This window comes from Berghia stephanieae, chromosome 1 (assembly GCF_034508935.2).
Source record: "Berghia stephanieae isolate SIO BIC M18660-M18661 chromosome 1, UCSD_Bste_1.3, whole genome shotgun sequence".
NCBI lineage: Eukaryota > Metazoa > Mollusca > Gastropoda > Nudibranchia > Aeolidiidae > Berghia > Berghia stephanieae.
The window spans coordinates 134,940,991-134,956,147 of NC_088360.1; the positions used below are offsets into that span (position 1 = coordinate 134,940,991).

General features: G+C 38.6%; 1 protein-coding gene across 2 annotated transcripts in view; it reads left to right on the top strand.

The window, feature by feature from the left end:
- Positions 1 to 13,902, top strand: part of LOC144963271 (uncharacterized) — a 20,007-nt gene extending 6,105 nt beyond the window's left edge. For both annotated transcript variants that reach the window (XM_078897142.1, XM_078897143.1), the window contains 6 exons: positions 1,983 to 2,198; positions 3,647 to 3,808; positions 4,192 to 4,374; positions 5,820 to 5,936; positions 6,748 to 6,894; positions 8,232 to 13,902. In XM_078897142.1, the coding sequence (XP_078753268.1) occupies positions 1,983 to 2,198; positions 3,647 to 3,808; positions 4,192 to 4,374; positions 5,820 to 5,936; positions 6,748 to 6,894; positions 8,232 to 8,477 (1,071 nt within the window). In that variant the 3' untranslated portion in view covers positions 8,478 to 13,902. The remainder of the gene's footprint in view (positions 1 to 1,982; positions 2,199 to 3,646; positions 3,809 to 4,191; positions 4,375 to 5,819; positions 5,937 to 6,747; positions 6,895 to 8,231) is intronic.
- The last annotated feature ends 1,255 nt before the right edge of the window (positions 13,903 to 15,157 follow it).

Here is a 15,157-nt window from a genome sequence, read left to right on the forward strand (position 1 = left end):
GTGTTTATTTGTATAGTACCCGGTAGTTGATAAATATAATACATTACATTTACTTAGTGTTCAGTTGGCAGATAGAAAGAGCATTCAGCTGAAAGGCAAAGGGATTTAAATCGGTCCCAGATGCAGCTCAAAGTTTTTAAAAATTGTGTTCCTCTACTGAGCATGAGGGGTCCCTTTTGTCCAGATGTTAGATCATTCGCTTCACACGCAAAAGGACCGAGATCGATCCCAAGTGAAGGAAGTCGACCTTACTGGTACGGCAACTCCGCCTGGCCGTGAGAGGGTAGCTCGGCAATCCAAGCCATCCACCACTTGAAGTGGGTGTCAAGCATCGTGTCTAGCTTGAATCGCTCTCACGACTTCTTGGGGTCATGGGTTCAACACACAAACGCTGGGAAGTTTGTTTACCAGCATTGACGCTTATAATAGCCATACTATTCTCAACACAAACATATAACATTTAGAGACGATTGAGACATTGAGTAAGCCTCGATATTGCGGGTGAATATTAATGGGAGCGATCTATATTCATGTTTTCGTCCATCCAAGTCATCAATCACATGATTTGTTGCTGTCCAACGGTTGGATGTTTCTTCAGAAATGTAAACACGCTGTTTGTTTATGAAAGTTGTAAACATACCCATGTGTCAAGCTTTGAGCACATATTCCAATGTGACCAATGACCTCGAGCACACGGAAATGTAATATAGATCATGCCCATTCAAAAAAGTGAGTGAAGCGGGCACTTATGTTGATAATAACAAGACATGAAGTGAGTAGAAAAGTGCCAGAAGACAAAAGAAAAAAAAAAGCAATCCGCGGCGATGGGGGCTCGAAACCACGACTTTACAGGCACAACTCCGCCTGGCCGTGAGAGGGTAGCTCTGTAATAGAAGCCATAATATACCACTGTAGATAGTATGCGCTTGGCTAAGAAACTCACAACATTGCCACCCGGAAGTATAACGGGCCAACACACAAAAATATGTGTAACCTTGAACGTTTATAGTCTGGTTAATACAGTTTAGTGAGGATTACTCATACATACGGATGGCAAAAAGTAATAACAAAGACCTGAGTGACGTCAACTTCATTCTATCTGTACACGATGCTGATACCACTTCAGTGACATAATTTGGCTTCGATTGCAGAGCTACCCTCTCACGACCCGGCGGAATACTCTTCAACCGTCGTAACGTCACTTCCTTCCTAATGACGCATGGTAACTTAGTAACACTGGCTCTAAACTATTCGAACAATGGCGGACGCCAGTTGAAATATTTCTCCGGCGAGCATAAAAGCGTATCCAGAGGAAAAAAAAACCCACATAAATTTGATCATGTTTTGACTTTTACAAATTCTGATCACAAGACATATGAAAAGTTCTTGCCAGCATGAAGAATAAAAAGTAATGATTTTCTTTGTTTAGAACCAAGATGGCCGCCGTTGCCGGGCGGTGTGACATCAGACTACTGAAACATATTGTCGTACCCGTAAGGTCGTGGGTTCGAGCCCCCCCCCCCCCCCCCCCCCCATCGCCGAGGAATTTTTAAATTGTCTATTGTCTTCTAGCACTTTTCTACTCACTACATTTCTTGTATTATCAACATAAGTGTCAGCTCCACCCACTTTTCTGAAGTAAACTTTAAAAAATATAATAATAATAATAATAATAATAATAATAATAATAATAATAATAATAATAATAATAATAATAATAATAATAATAATAATAATAATACATGGCATTTATATTGCGCATTTTCATCACTGCGTGACGCTCAATGCACGTTACAGATAAATATACAAAAGTTACATATATAAAACGTATACCACAATGATATCAATAGCAGCAGTGTATGTAATAATATATTATATATAATTATAATAATATTACGTATTTACTAATAAATGATAGGGTTTTCCAATGAGAGGGGTGGAATTAAATTCGTTATTTCATTTATTCTCTCTCTTTCTTTCAGCATCTTCACGGCATTCGACTGGTGTCCGAGTCCCTCCAAAAGTTTTATTTGTTCAACCTGTGGAATGTTCATTTTGTGAGCGTCAACACACCGGAACTTCGTCATATAACGGTCGACGTCGGTCTGGAATCGTTAGAACATCTGGAATTGTATTGTCCAAAACTGAGGAAAGCTTGTGTGAATGGCAGCAACGTACTCAGGACGATGAGTCTGAAGGTATGGTGGTCAAAGAATGGGTAAGAGCAGTGGCGTGGCATGCTTACAGTATAGGGTTGTGCCAGAATCAGAAGAAAATGACTTAAAACATGCTATATTTGTAAATACAAAAGAAAGGGGGGGGGGGGAATGAAAGAAAAGACTTACTCAAATAAATAAGAGGCGGTATATACCATTTCTCAGTTTTTGTTTTTTTTAATGCTGTAATTCATTTTTAAAAGATGGATGCGGTGCCAGGCACCAAATCAACCAATATAGCCACGCCCCTGGGTAAGGGACGTCTGGGACAAGTTTTATCGATTTAGATTAATAAATAAATAAACGGGTGTCCTCTCCAACATGTCATGATCTTATGAGTGCTCAAGACCTACAAACTCCTGCTAGGCAATAATACATTTTTTCCCGTCAAAGACAACGTTTTTAACAGCAGATACTCATTTTACTCCTGAGTACGATGAGAGAGTGTGAGTAAAGAGCCCTTTCCAAGAACTCAACTATGCGCCGAGCAAGGCTCGAACTCAGTGTTGTGAATTTTGTTAGTAAGTCAGATTCAATTATCCCTAACAGAGCCCCACATTCCTTTTGACCTCTATTACCTTTTATGGGAGTGAGTGAGTGTGAGAAAAAACAAGAATGTCGGCCTGTGTAGGCAAACCTAGGTCTGAGTAGACACAGTTGTATTTGTTTTCAAGAATAAAGTTTCTGATTTTCATTTGTAGTTGATTGAAATTTCTTAACACTCAGGACCCTCCGATCCGAAAGCGAGTGTCATACTACAAGACCACATAGCCGCACTAAATACTTAAAATACTTAATGGATATTAAATTAATAATCTGATATTTATTTTAAGTGACAGAGCGACAAACTGACCTCACTAGACCAGCCATTTTAACTAGTGTTTTAACTGATTTTATTTTGTCTTTAATTACTTAATGAGTATTAGTTTTAAAATCTGATATTTATTTTAATTGACAGAGTAACAAACTGACCTCACTAGAACTTTCATTTTAACTGATTTAATTTAATTTTTAAGAATCTGATATTTCTTTTAATGGAAGCGATTTATATTCATGTTTTCGTCAAACCAAGTCATCAATCACATGATTTGTTGCTGTCCACCGATTGGAAATTTCTTCAGAAATTATGTAAACACGCTGCTTTGTTTATGAAAGTTGTAAACACACCCATGTGTAAAGCTGAACAAAATGACCAATCGTGGTGTTAGATATTTCAAAAGCTGTGAACACTTTTCACTATGTGGGTCACTTTGAGCACATATTCCAATGTGACCAATGACCTCGAGCACATGGAAATGTAATATAGATCATACCCATTGACAGAGCGACAAACCGACCTCGCTATATTTGTCAGTTTAGCCGGTTTTATTTTGTCTTTCAATACTTAATGGATATTAATTTTAAAATCTGATATTTCTTTTAATTGACAGAGCGACAAACTGACCTCATTAGAACTGTCAAACTGTGAAGTACTGGACATTCGGTGTTTTCGTGACGTTCTCAGATTCAACTCGGGTCTTCTGTGTTTACGTCTTGGGTGTCTTAGCCAGGATAGCCTTCTCTTGGATGAAGACATCATTCCTACTCTACAAGTAAGTATAGATATAATGAAGTTGACGTCACTCAGGTCTTTGTTATTGCTTTTTTGTCATCTGCGTTTATGAGTAATTCTCACTAAACTGTAATAAAACTCTCTCGAGTTCATATGCATGGAAAATCGAACAAATTTGTTCGATTTTCAATGAGGGTGAACTCGAGAGAGTTAACTAGACTATAGACAATATGAGATTGGCTAAGAAGCTCACAACGTTGTCATCCGGAAGTATAAAGATCAACACACAAGGCGCGATGATTTTGTTGGGATGTTTTTTTCCCGTGTATTTTTCTCTTTGTTTCATACACTACGCACTTTTAAAGATCTGTATCTTACACCATTGCTTGCTCCCTCACCCCTTATTTGTCAAACAATCCACAGGAATTATGCATGTTGAGCGACTTTTCATGCGAGGCTGTCCACGTACGAAGTCCAACCCTTCGCCTGTTCCACACGGACGCCGACAATGATCTTGTCACCATCAACCATATCTACATCACAGCCAATCACATCTGTAAGATTGCGCTGTTGGGCATGCCTGCACTCAAAACTATGACCATACAGGTAACAATAAAAGAGATAAACATTATCAAAAGAGATTGGGGGCAGGTTGGCTCAGCGGTCCGAAAGGTACCGAGTTCGATCACCCGCCACTGCGCTGTGTGGCCTTGAGCAAGTCACCTCCCTCTAGCTCAATTTGCGGCGCTGCACCACGACTGACGCCTGAGTTATTCCAGTCTTCCCTTGGAATAGACCTAAGAGAGCAATTTCCCCTATGGGATGAATAAAAGGAATTGTATTATTATAATTATTATTTTTAAATTTTATTTATAGAAATTAACACACTGTATGATTGCCGGAGTTGCAGATCATCAAATACTTCAGATACGTTTGTAAAGAAGTAAGGGCAATAACTCATGTTTTTACACCTCGTGCTCTCTCGGCTAAATATATTCGATGGTCTACCTTTAAAGAGCAGTTGTGTTACTAATCCAAATCAAGAGAGAGAGAGAAAAAAATAAAAAAGTCATCACTTAAATGTTATTGTTTTGATTATTGTTTGGTCTGCATTTATAACCAGATGGATAGTGACAGACATTATGGTTTGGAAGATATTCAGTCCTGCTCTACCGTGCTCTGAAAATACACGCCTTCAAATTTTGGGCCAGAAAAATCGTCGTTCGAATATTGATCGATTAAAACGACCCTCATCTTGTCAAAAAACTTTGAAATCTGGGACTTGCGAAGTCTTGCTTAATTCCCAGGTTTGAGACTTTTTACCAAGATAGGAGTCATTTTAATCGATTGATATTTGAAGGACGAGTCTTCTGGCCAAAATTTCAACTTTGGGTATTTTCAGAGTACGGTTGTGCTGTTAAGGGGATAACGAAGTATTCACGAATGCAAACATCCTTTCTGTTTTCCTGTATTCCTCAGTGTTTCTCTGTTGACGTCATAAAGTTAAACATGTTAAGGGAATAACAAAGTATTCACGAGTGCAAACAAACATCCATTCTGTTTTCCCGTATTCCCGTGTGTCTCCGTGGACGCCATAGAGTTAAACCTGTTAAGGAGATAACTAAGTATTCACGAATGCAAACATCTTTTCTGTTTTCCCGTATTCCTGTGTGTCTCTGTGGACGCCATATAGTTAAACCTGTTAATGGGATAACTAAGTATTCACGAATGCAAACATCCTTTCTGTTTTCCTGTATTCCTGAATCCTCAGTGTGTCTCTGTGGACGCCATAGAGTTAAACCTGTTAAGGGGATAACTAAGTATTCACGAATGCAAACATCATTTCTGCTTTCCCGTATTCCTATGTGTCTATGTGGACGCCATATAGTTAAACCTGTTAAGGGGATAACTAAGTATTCACGAATGCAAACATCCTTTCTGTTTTCCCGTATTCCTGTGTGTCTCCGTGGACACCATAGAGTAACTCTGTTAAGGGGATAACGAAGTATTCACGAATGCAAACATCCTTTCTTTATTCCTGTATTCCTCAGTGTGTCTCCGTGGACGCCATAGAGTTAAACCTGTGCAGTGACGACCAGCTTAACCTTGACTCCTGTATCATCCAAGCTCTCGGGTCAATTGGATTCCTACGTCTATTTGATTGTAAGGTACGGCAGATACAGTAACATGAATGAACACGACTTCACCCAACTCTGTGTTAATGTTTTACCAAAAAAACTTGAGACAAACCGCTAAGAGATGACAGTTTACAAATTCCAACGGCCAAATCGAGGATGATGTTTTTTTTCAGGGCAGGTTGTTCAGATGTTTCGAAAATGTCCATTGTCTTATCACAAAACTCAGGTGTGAATGAATACCTGGCGAAAGGCAGTGACGGATGTTGTATGAATAGTAGGGCAAAAAGAACACACAAAGGCGACGCACTGTATGAAATGCTAATATAATCCATACGACCTTCAATGGATTATTTAAGCATTCTGGAGCACAATGAACGTTGTAAATATAGGGAAATGCTCTATATATACATTTTTATATATTATATTAAAGTTACAGTGAATTACATAATCTGTCGGATGGTGAAAAGGTTTGAACTGAGATATTGCCAAGTTTAGTCAGAAGGTCAATTTAAAAAAAAATCAAAAATTAGTTCTTGTCATAAATTATTAAAGCAACCCTTTTTGTTCATCTTCGGGACATATCAAAGCATGATTTCACTTCTAAATATCTTTTACAGCTAGTCAAGTTGTAAAAGAATGAAATTTGAGAAAATTTGCTGGATACCTTTCCCACACATCTTACCATAACTTCATGAAAGATCACTCGATTTATTTCGAATAAAGATTAAAATGCTCTACTTTCAGAAAATGCAAAATAATGCAAATCCAAAATGTTCACCTTCCGACTGATTATGTCATGCGCTGACACAGTAATCTCTCTCCCCCCCCCCCCCTCCCCCAGGTGAATCTTCTGTCCGTCAGCACACCAATAGCCCGTACAGTTGTCCTATACAGATGTAACGTCTCTGACTACGCCCTGAAGATGGCCCTCCTTGGGTGTCCAAATATCAACCACCTCAATCTTGAGAAATGTCGGAATATAACCAAGGTACGTTTGAAGTTTGAGTGACGCTTTGAGCGGCGCACAGTTGAGCCCTTCGAAAAGGCTCTTACCATATTCAGGTGTAAAATAAGTACCTCGTCGATAACAGCGTTATCTCAGCACACCAATAGCCCGTACAGCCTATACAGATGTAACGTCTCTGACTACGCCCTGAAGATGACCCTCCTTGGATGTCCAAACATCAACCATCTCAACCTCGAGAAATGTCGGAATATAACCAAGGTGACTTTGAATCGTGTCGTTTTTGTTGCTTGATTTACAAGATTTGTGGAGCTTTTATAGAGGTTGACACACTTTTCAGTCATTGCAGAGATAAAAAAGAATTAAAGATAGTTCACGAACTCATTCTGAGATCCGGACCCCGACCAACCTCTCATTTGAATGATTTTAATAAATTGAAACAATTTGAGTCCAGTGGACGACAATGTTAAAAGTCCTTTCTGTGGCTATAATGTCGTCATGTGGTATGACGCTAGCCATCGGATCGGAAGGTCCAGAGTTCGAGTGTCGCTTTTAGCGGCGCATAGTTGAGTTCTTCGACAATGCTCTTACCATACTCGGGTGTAAAGTGAGTATCTGGTCGTTAACAGCGTTATCTCAGCCCGTACAGTTGTCCTATAAAGATGTAATGTCTCAGACAACGACCTGAAGATGGCCCTCCTTGGATGTCCAAACATCAACCATCTCAACGTTGAGAAATGTCGGAATATAACCAAGGTGACTTTGAATCGTGTCGTTTTTGTTGTTTGAGTTACAAGATTTGTTGAGCTTTTATGGAGGTTGACACACTTTTAGATCATTGCAGAGCTCAGAAAAATAAAGATATCTAGTTCAGGAACTCATTCTAGCCTTTGGATCGGAAAGTTTATAGTTCGAGTGTCGCTTTGAGCGGCGCATAGTTGAATCCTTCGACAGTGCTCTTACCATATTCAGGTGTAAAGTGAATACCTGGTCGTCAATAGGGTTGCAAGCAATTACTATTGTCCGTTTTACGCTATATGAGACTTGAAGACTCGTACTGTAGAGAGGGACCTAAAGCAGAGAAGCCTGTCCCTCAAGATGGCCCCAAGAATAGCTGCTGACAGGACCAAGTGGAGATCACTTGCATAGCCTGTAGAGCCAGCAGGCCCGGGGAGGATTGAGTGTGCAAGTGAGTTTAACGGTATAAAAACTTGGGATAAACTCTGGCTCATGGGTTTTATGGCTCTCAAAGTTCAAGTTTTTACTTGTCTTATATTTTATGAAATATATTATATTAATACCATATTTACTGTCTGTCTTGCTTTAACGTTTACGAAACATCTACGAACCCTTCATTTCAGATATGTCTTGAAGCCCCAATCCTCAAATTCCTCAACATGTTTGGATGCAGAGACATCGGTCGGCTGTCCCTGGACTGTCCAGATCTCCTAGCCATTAATCTTGGACAGTGTCCGAAAGTCCGCCTGTTTTTGAAGGGAGTTGAGAGGGAATTGTCTGCCCTTTGCGACACCATCGAAGTGGTTCAACCTCATGAAAGAGTCAGGTGGACTCACGATTTCCCCCCTCACGTCTATATATGCGGCTGAAAGAGTCACTGGTAATTTAATTCAAAGCCCCTTCCTTTTATAATGGGGCTATGTGGTCTAGTTGTATGACACTCGCTTTTGGATCGGAAGGTCCTGGGTACGAATCTCGCTCGGTGCATAGTTGGGTCCTTGGAAAAGGCTCTTTACTCACATTCTCTCGCCGTACTCAGGTGTAGAAATGATTATCTGATCGTTAACAGCATTGTCTCTGTCTGAAAAAAATTGTAATATCGCCTAACAGGTGTCCTACATGTTAAGTGTTGCTGTTGGCCAGGGACCCCTTGTAAAACGCTTTCAGCACGTTTAGTGGACATTGGGCTATGTAAAAGATCAAGTTTTTTAGTTATCAAGGGGCAATGCTCTGTTAATTATCTATTATGAGTTCATAGATGTATTTTATGAAGGATGACATTTGTGGGGGTCTTCAAAATCTAATGCAATTCCAATGCAACTCATTATAACAAGAAATGAAATGAGTAGAGATGCGCCAGAAGACACCATAGAATAAAAACGTTTGCGGTGATGGGGAGTTGAACTCAGGATTCGAGTGTTACGGCACCCTACGCCTGGCAGGGAAATGCCGATTGTAGAGCATCCCTCTCGTGGTCAGGCGGAATGGTGCCGTACAAGTCGGATCTTCTATTTCAGATTGTAGGGGTGTTGATCTTTTCATTTTGTATCCACACAACACCAACACATTGCTGTCTGTATTATTTTGATGTGTTTAACGGTGATTTCAATCGTAAGAATCAAGTGAAAAATATCTGTTAATTTATATTGAACTGGGTACTTCCGACTGGTATCATCAATGCGTTTATATAAGGTTGTTGTGAATGACTTGAATATAATTTTGCCCATAATATAATACGATATGGTGTCGGATAAGTAGGGTACATTTACATGCTTAAATTTGTGAACAATAAAATAAGAACATTACATTGCATTTATACTGCACTTATCCGAAGTAAACACCGAGCTATGATCTTTACACTCTTATCAAAATTTCCCCTGATGATGGAACAGCTTTAATATGTAAAGCGCTTTGAGCACGTTTAGTGAATATTGCGCTATATAAAATCTCAATTTAAAAAAAATGTTGCATTGGTTGAAATTTGTTTCGTTAGGTGATAGTACTCACTCAATTATTCCCATGACGGATGGCCGCTGGGGAAAACTTGCGGGATGCGGCCTTTACAATCCAGTGCCACACGTTTCGGTGAGGCTTGATATCTTCAATTCGTCAGACAATGAGCGTATCCATGTCTGTATCGGCCCCCCCCCCCCCCCCTAACCTTTCTTGTCCCTTGGGGGTTCCAGTCGAGGGACTGGCAGGTGACGTTGCTCCCTGTCTTAATCAAGGTGTGGCCGACCGTGGTCTTCGTAAACTCAAACCTGACACTGACCAACAAATGACCTCAAAAGACAAGTCTATGACCACAGAAGAAAGCAAATCGTGTTGTATTCAACAGTTAAATCAATAGGATAACTTGTTTCATTGACCACGACTAAAGACAACTCACTAGGCAGTCCACAAACCTAAAAATGCCGTCAAAATATGAGTCTTAGTGGGTTTTAGTGCCAGTTAACGATGGATACGCCCCGACCTATTTTCATATCTTCCTCCTAATTTGGATGCTGACGGGTCCTTAAATTGACTTTTTCCAAAATTCTATGTTAGAAATTTGATCTTGACATCCGATTTTCAAAATCCTGCGGAAGCATTTATTTATGAAGGTCTGAATTTTGTGAGTAAGGATGTTTGTGACTCTCCAGATCCATACAGAAGAACAGGTTTCACACTGGAACCAAATATTCTAATCTTGGTCGGATTAGAGATAGCTATTGCTTTCCATATTGGTGACAAGGTGACAGATGACTGCTGGTCTTTCTCTATCATTTTGTATTAACGTCGATTTTGCCCATTTCTTGATGTTTTCCTTTCATATTTTCCTTTGTATTCCTCTTCTCCATTGACCTTCAGCCATGCCTAGATTAATTTGTCTTGTACATGGCGATAGTAAAATTTCCGACAAAGACAACGCTGATATACATCTAAGAGGGGGTCTTAAAATTCACCTTCTATCTCCTATAGAGAGAAAAAAATACATGCAAAATGGCGAAAAATATAAATCTGTAAAGATTCCCAAGGCCATAGGCACCGCCAAGGTGTCGAAACACCGACTTGAACTTCTGGGCTTAATCTAGGTTGTGTTCTGAGTTGAAGGTACGTGCTACATACACTACAGCAAAATAATAATACAATAATATAACACAAAATAACTACGCAAGCTGTTGGAAAACACATAACTCTACCAGTTCACGTTGACACCGATAATAATAAAGTCTAAATTATATGAATGAAGTTCAGACTATTCTTAACAGTTGCGATTATCTTCGCTAAGCGAAGCAGCAACTTCAAGGATTTGATTAATTTAGAAGGCTGGTTTTCCAAAACTGGTTAAGTCGATTTTTCTACTTTTTGAGATATTCCATCCATGAGATAAATTTAAATTTAAATCATATTTTAAGCATAAAATGGCACAAGACTTTCCCTAGATTTGTGTGAATTTGACGATTAAATATGATAAAATAACAGACTGAATAATAAATTTTAGGGGAAATAATACTCAATATCTAAAAATGGGAAAAACGGAAGTTCTGGAGTTTTGGTAAAGCACTCTTCTGAACTATGGTCGTTTATGAACTTTAAAATGGACCTCATCGATTCAAGAATAACACCACCTCGTCAAAAGAACTAATCTACCATTGCCTCATTCATTGTGTACCAGGACTCTAATATTTACACCTTGAAACCAGTGGAGTAAAATTGATTTTTAAATATTTTTGTCGTTGCCTCTATTGAAATAAGTAGTCAAGTGCCATTAATTATGTTTACTTATGCTATATTAAAAAACATTCAAATCTAATACTTAGTTGCTGGAAACTGTGTATGTTACAAAAGTATTGCATACAATATAAGTATAGCGGCTTCAAAAATGAAAATGAATTACGAAGGCATAATTTTTTTATTGCCTTAATTCTGTCCTGCTGTACTCAGAAAAAAAAAGAATGTAAAAAGATTGGACATAAAATTCGTCCTTCAAATTAAATTGATCAATTAAAATGTCCCATTTTGTCAAAAAAAAAATGTATCTCAAACCTGAGACTTCAAGGAAGTTTTTGAGGATGAGTTTTCTAACAGGACGTATGTAGGTTGAGTCAAATTTCCGGATGTCGTTGTTAAATTCTATTTTCGGTGATTAGTTCTCCTCGTGATAAGACCAGATTGGGTCGACATGTTATGTTATGAAAATAATATTATAATAAAAAAGACGTGTATTTCCAGAAATAAACTTTATTATTTATTTATATATGAATTTTATAATGTATGATATGTAAAATGTGTATTGATTATTTCAGTTATTTTATATTGCTTGTTTTTATCGCTGTTTGTACTATTATGAACATCTGAAAACGTGTGTATGAAAGAGTACCAGACAAAATACTGGGCAGTCGAGGCGAGCTGATTGTTTGGGATCGACGTGCACTTATTTGCAGGTCTGATAACTCAATTCTTTATGGGCTCATTGTTGTAATGGAAATCTCAAAACGATACAAAATATTGTCCATTACAACAATGATAAACTAGGCGGGTTCGGATGTCAGACCTGCATATATGTACACGTCGTTTGGATTAGTTTTTCTTCTTGTAGTTATTTCTCTGCTTTGGCGTGGCAGGTTGATTTTTGGGGATATTATTTTGCATTGGTTGCCTGTTGAGAAAAGGATTCAATTCAAAGCTTGTGTTTTAGTGTATAACGAAAGTACTGCCCCTTCCTACCTTTCGGAACTAATTGAAAGGTATTCAAAATCCCGCCTCTTACGTTCGGCCAGGGATTCCACCAAACCAGTTGTCCCTTGAATACGCAAAAAATGCTGGAATGAGATCCTTTTCTCATTTCGGACCCTCTGTTTGGAACGCCTTACTTCAGAGCCTTCGTGAAAAAGAATCTTTGTCTATTTTTAAACGTTCGCTTCAAACATATCTGTTTCGATTTTAGTAGATGATATGAGACGCAAGATAGGCGTCTGCTTTGTGTTGTTTGTGTGTGTGTAATTGTGTGTGTGTGTGTGTGTGTGTGTGTGTGTGTGCTTGTGTGTGTGAATGAGTATGTTTCAACCAAAGTAATTTGTAATGTAAGCGCTTAGAGTGGTATCTCGGAGTTATAGCGCTATATAAGTTTTCAGCGTTATTATTATTTTCTTGAATTGTTCTCGATGCTTCGTCTGGCACTGTTTCGTACCTACTTTTTTTCAGATGTTTTTATCTTACAACAGTGCCTGCTCCCTTATAATTTATCACTATTGGTACTATGTATCATGGCTTGGAATGCGCCAATAACCAACATATTATGACTCCCATTGACACAACTTTTCCCTCCATTTTGGCCGTACATTTTCTTACTTCTAATATTGATGAAATAATATCTATTTATTGATTTTTAAAAAGAGTAATATTTATAGTAATCCGTCAGAGCCATTAGGCCCATGGAGCCGAAGTTTATCCCGGTTTCTATAGCCTGAAACGGAAATAGCAATTGCTTGCTACCCTTTGGATAGGACGCTAGTCTATCGCAAATCACTTTCCGCCAGATCTAATGGACCCAGCTACCCAATCACTGCTGGGTGGACAGGAGGGTCCGAAAAAAATCTTGACTGCATCCGGGATTGATCTCGTTTCCTTTGATTGTGAAGCGAGTGCTCTACCAACTGAGCTATCGAGACCCCCATTGATTATGGCCCTCAAAGACCTTCTCAAAATTTATTACATCTTTGTGGTCTTGTGGTATGGCGCTCGCCTTTTGACTGGGGGTTCGAGTTCCGCTCTACCAGCGCATTATCGAGTCAGTCCTTAGCTCACATTCTCTCAGATGTAAAAAGAGTAACTGGTCGTTAACAGCGTTGTCTCTGTCGCAATAAAACATGTAATATCGCCTAACAGGCGTCAGGTCTCGTCCTATATGTTAAGAGTTGTTGGCTAGAGGACATTTTTGTAAAGCACTTTTGAACACGTTTAGTAGATATTGCGCTACATATTCGTTTAAGTTTTAAACCCTCCGGTTCTAAACGCTAGCATTAAAAAAAACCAAGCTCCAATCCAATCCAATTCATTGTTTGTTTAATTCCTGAATAGATGAAGTCAAATATTGCCTGGCCATATAGAAAAAGTATGTTTTTGTCAGTTTATGCTGTATTTATTATTACCAAAGGGACAAATAAATTACAGTTGATTGTAAAAGTTGATTGCATAATCTTCACGTCCTTGAATCTGTTGAGAATCGTTAATTTGATTCGTTGTTAGTTGTTGATTCATGTTTTTAATTTGCTCCAGCAAACAAACGCACAAATAAAGATATTTATTAAATTATGACAACGATTTTGTTGACATTTTATTCCATGAAAGAAAATTTATCGAGACTTCTTCTTCTTCTTCTTCTTCTTCTTCTTCTTCTTCTTCTTCTTCTTCTTCTTCTTCTTCATCTTCTTCTTCTTCTTCTTCTTCTTCTTCTTCTTCTTCTTCTTCGTGAGCGGGGCTCGAACCTAAGACATTCGTATGAACGTTCAAAGTCTGAACCCCCCCCCCCCCCCACACACACACACACAAAAAGTCGTTTCAAACTCTAACTCTATAGCTCTTACGGAAGAGTCACGGTCTCCCCGGCCAGGCGGATGTTGTAACAATAAAGTCACGGGTTCGATCCCCCATCGCCGCCGCGAAGTTTTTTTCTCTCCGTCTTATGGCACTTTCCTACTCACTTCATTTCTTGTGATTATCAACATAAGTGCCTGCTCCACTCACTTTTCTGAATTGATTTGCGTGGGGGCTTCGTTGAAAAGTAGCTAAAGAGTGATTCTCGTTAACACTATGTGAGTTCCAAGTAAGTGTATTAAAAGTATTTGACTTATGTCAAGATTCCAGTTTCTTTTCGGACGTCCCTCGTAGTTCACTTGGACATAATACTGGTTTGTGGTGGTGAGTCGCATATTATATCGATAAATTAAGATGACCACGAATAGTGAGGCATAAAGAAATCTATTTTGATTTCTGGGGTCATTTTAATCTATTTGTGAAGTAAAATTTCTTGCAAAATCTTTAAAAGAAGGTATTTTGTCAATGTGCGTTAGTTTAGGTTCCGATCATACCAGTACAAAGACTGTCAGATCAATACTGTTGTACTCTGAAAATACAAGTATTAAAAAATTTTGGCCAGAAAACTCGTCCTTCAAACATCGGTCGATTAAAACGACTCTCATCCCGGCAAAAACTCTCAAACCTGATAATTCAAGAAGACTACGTGAATTCCCATGTATGAAGTTTTTGGCAAGATGATAGTCAATTTAACTGACCAATATTTGAAGGACGAGTTTTCTGGCCAAAATTTTAATTTCGTGTTTTTTCATAGTATGCCAGACTGGATGCACGTTGCGTGTGTGTTATGTATCTTTGCACTGATTTCTACGGCTGATTTATCTTTAATGAAAAGAGCAAGGAGTTGAAGTCCCTTGTCATGCAATCCGATTTTATAGCCAAACTGACAAAACACTTTATTTTCATTTTGGCCGGAAATTATTAATTCAAGCAAATATCGATCGATTTACATGATCCTAAATTTGTCCAA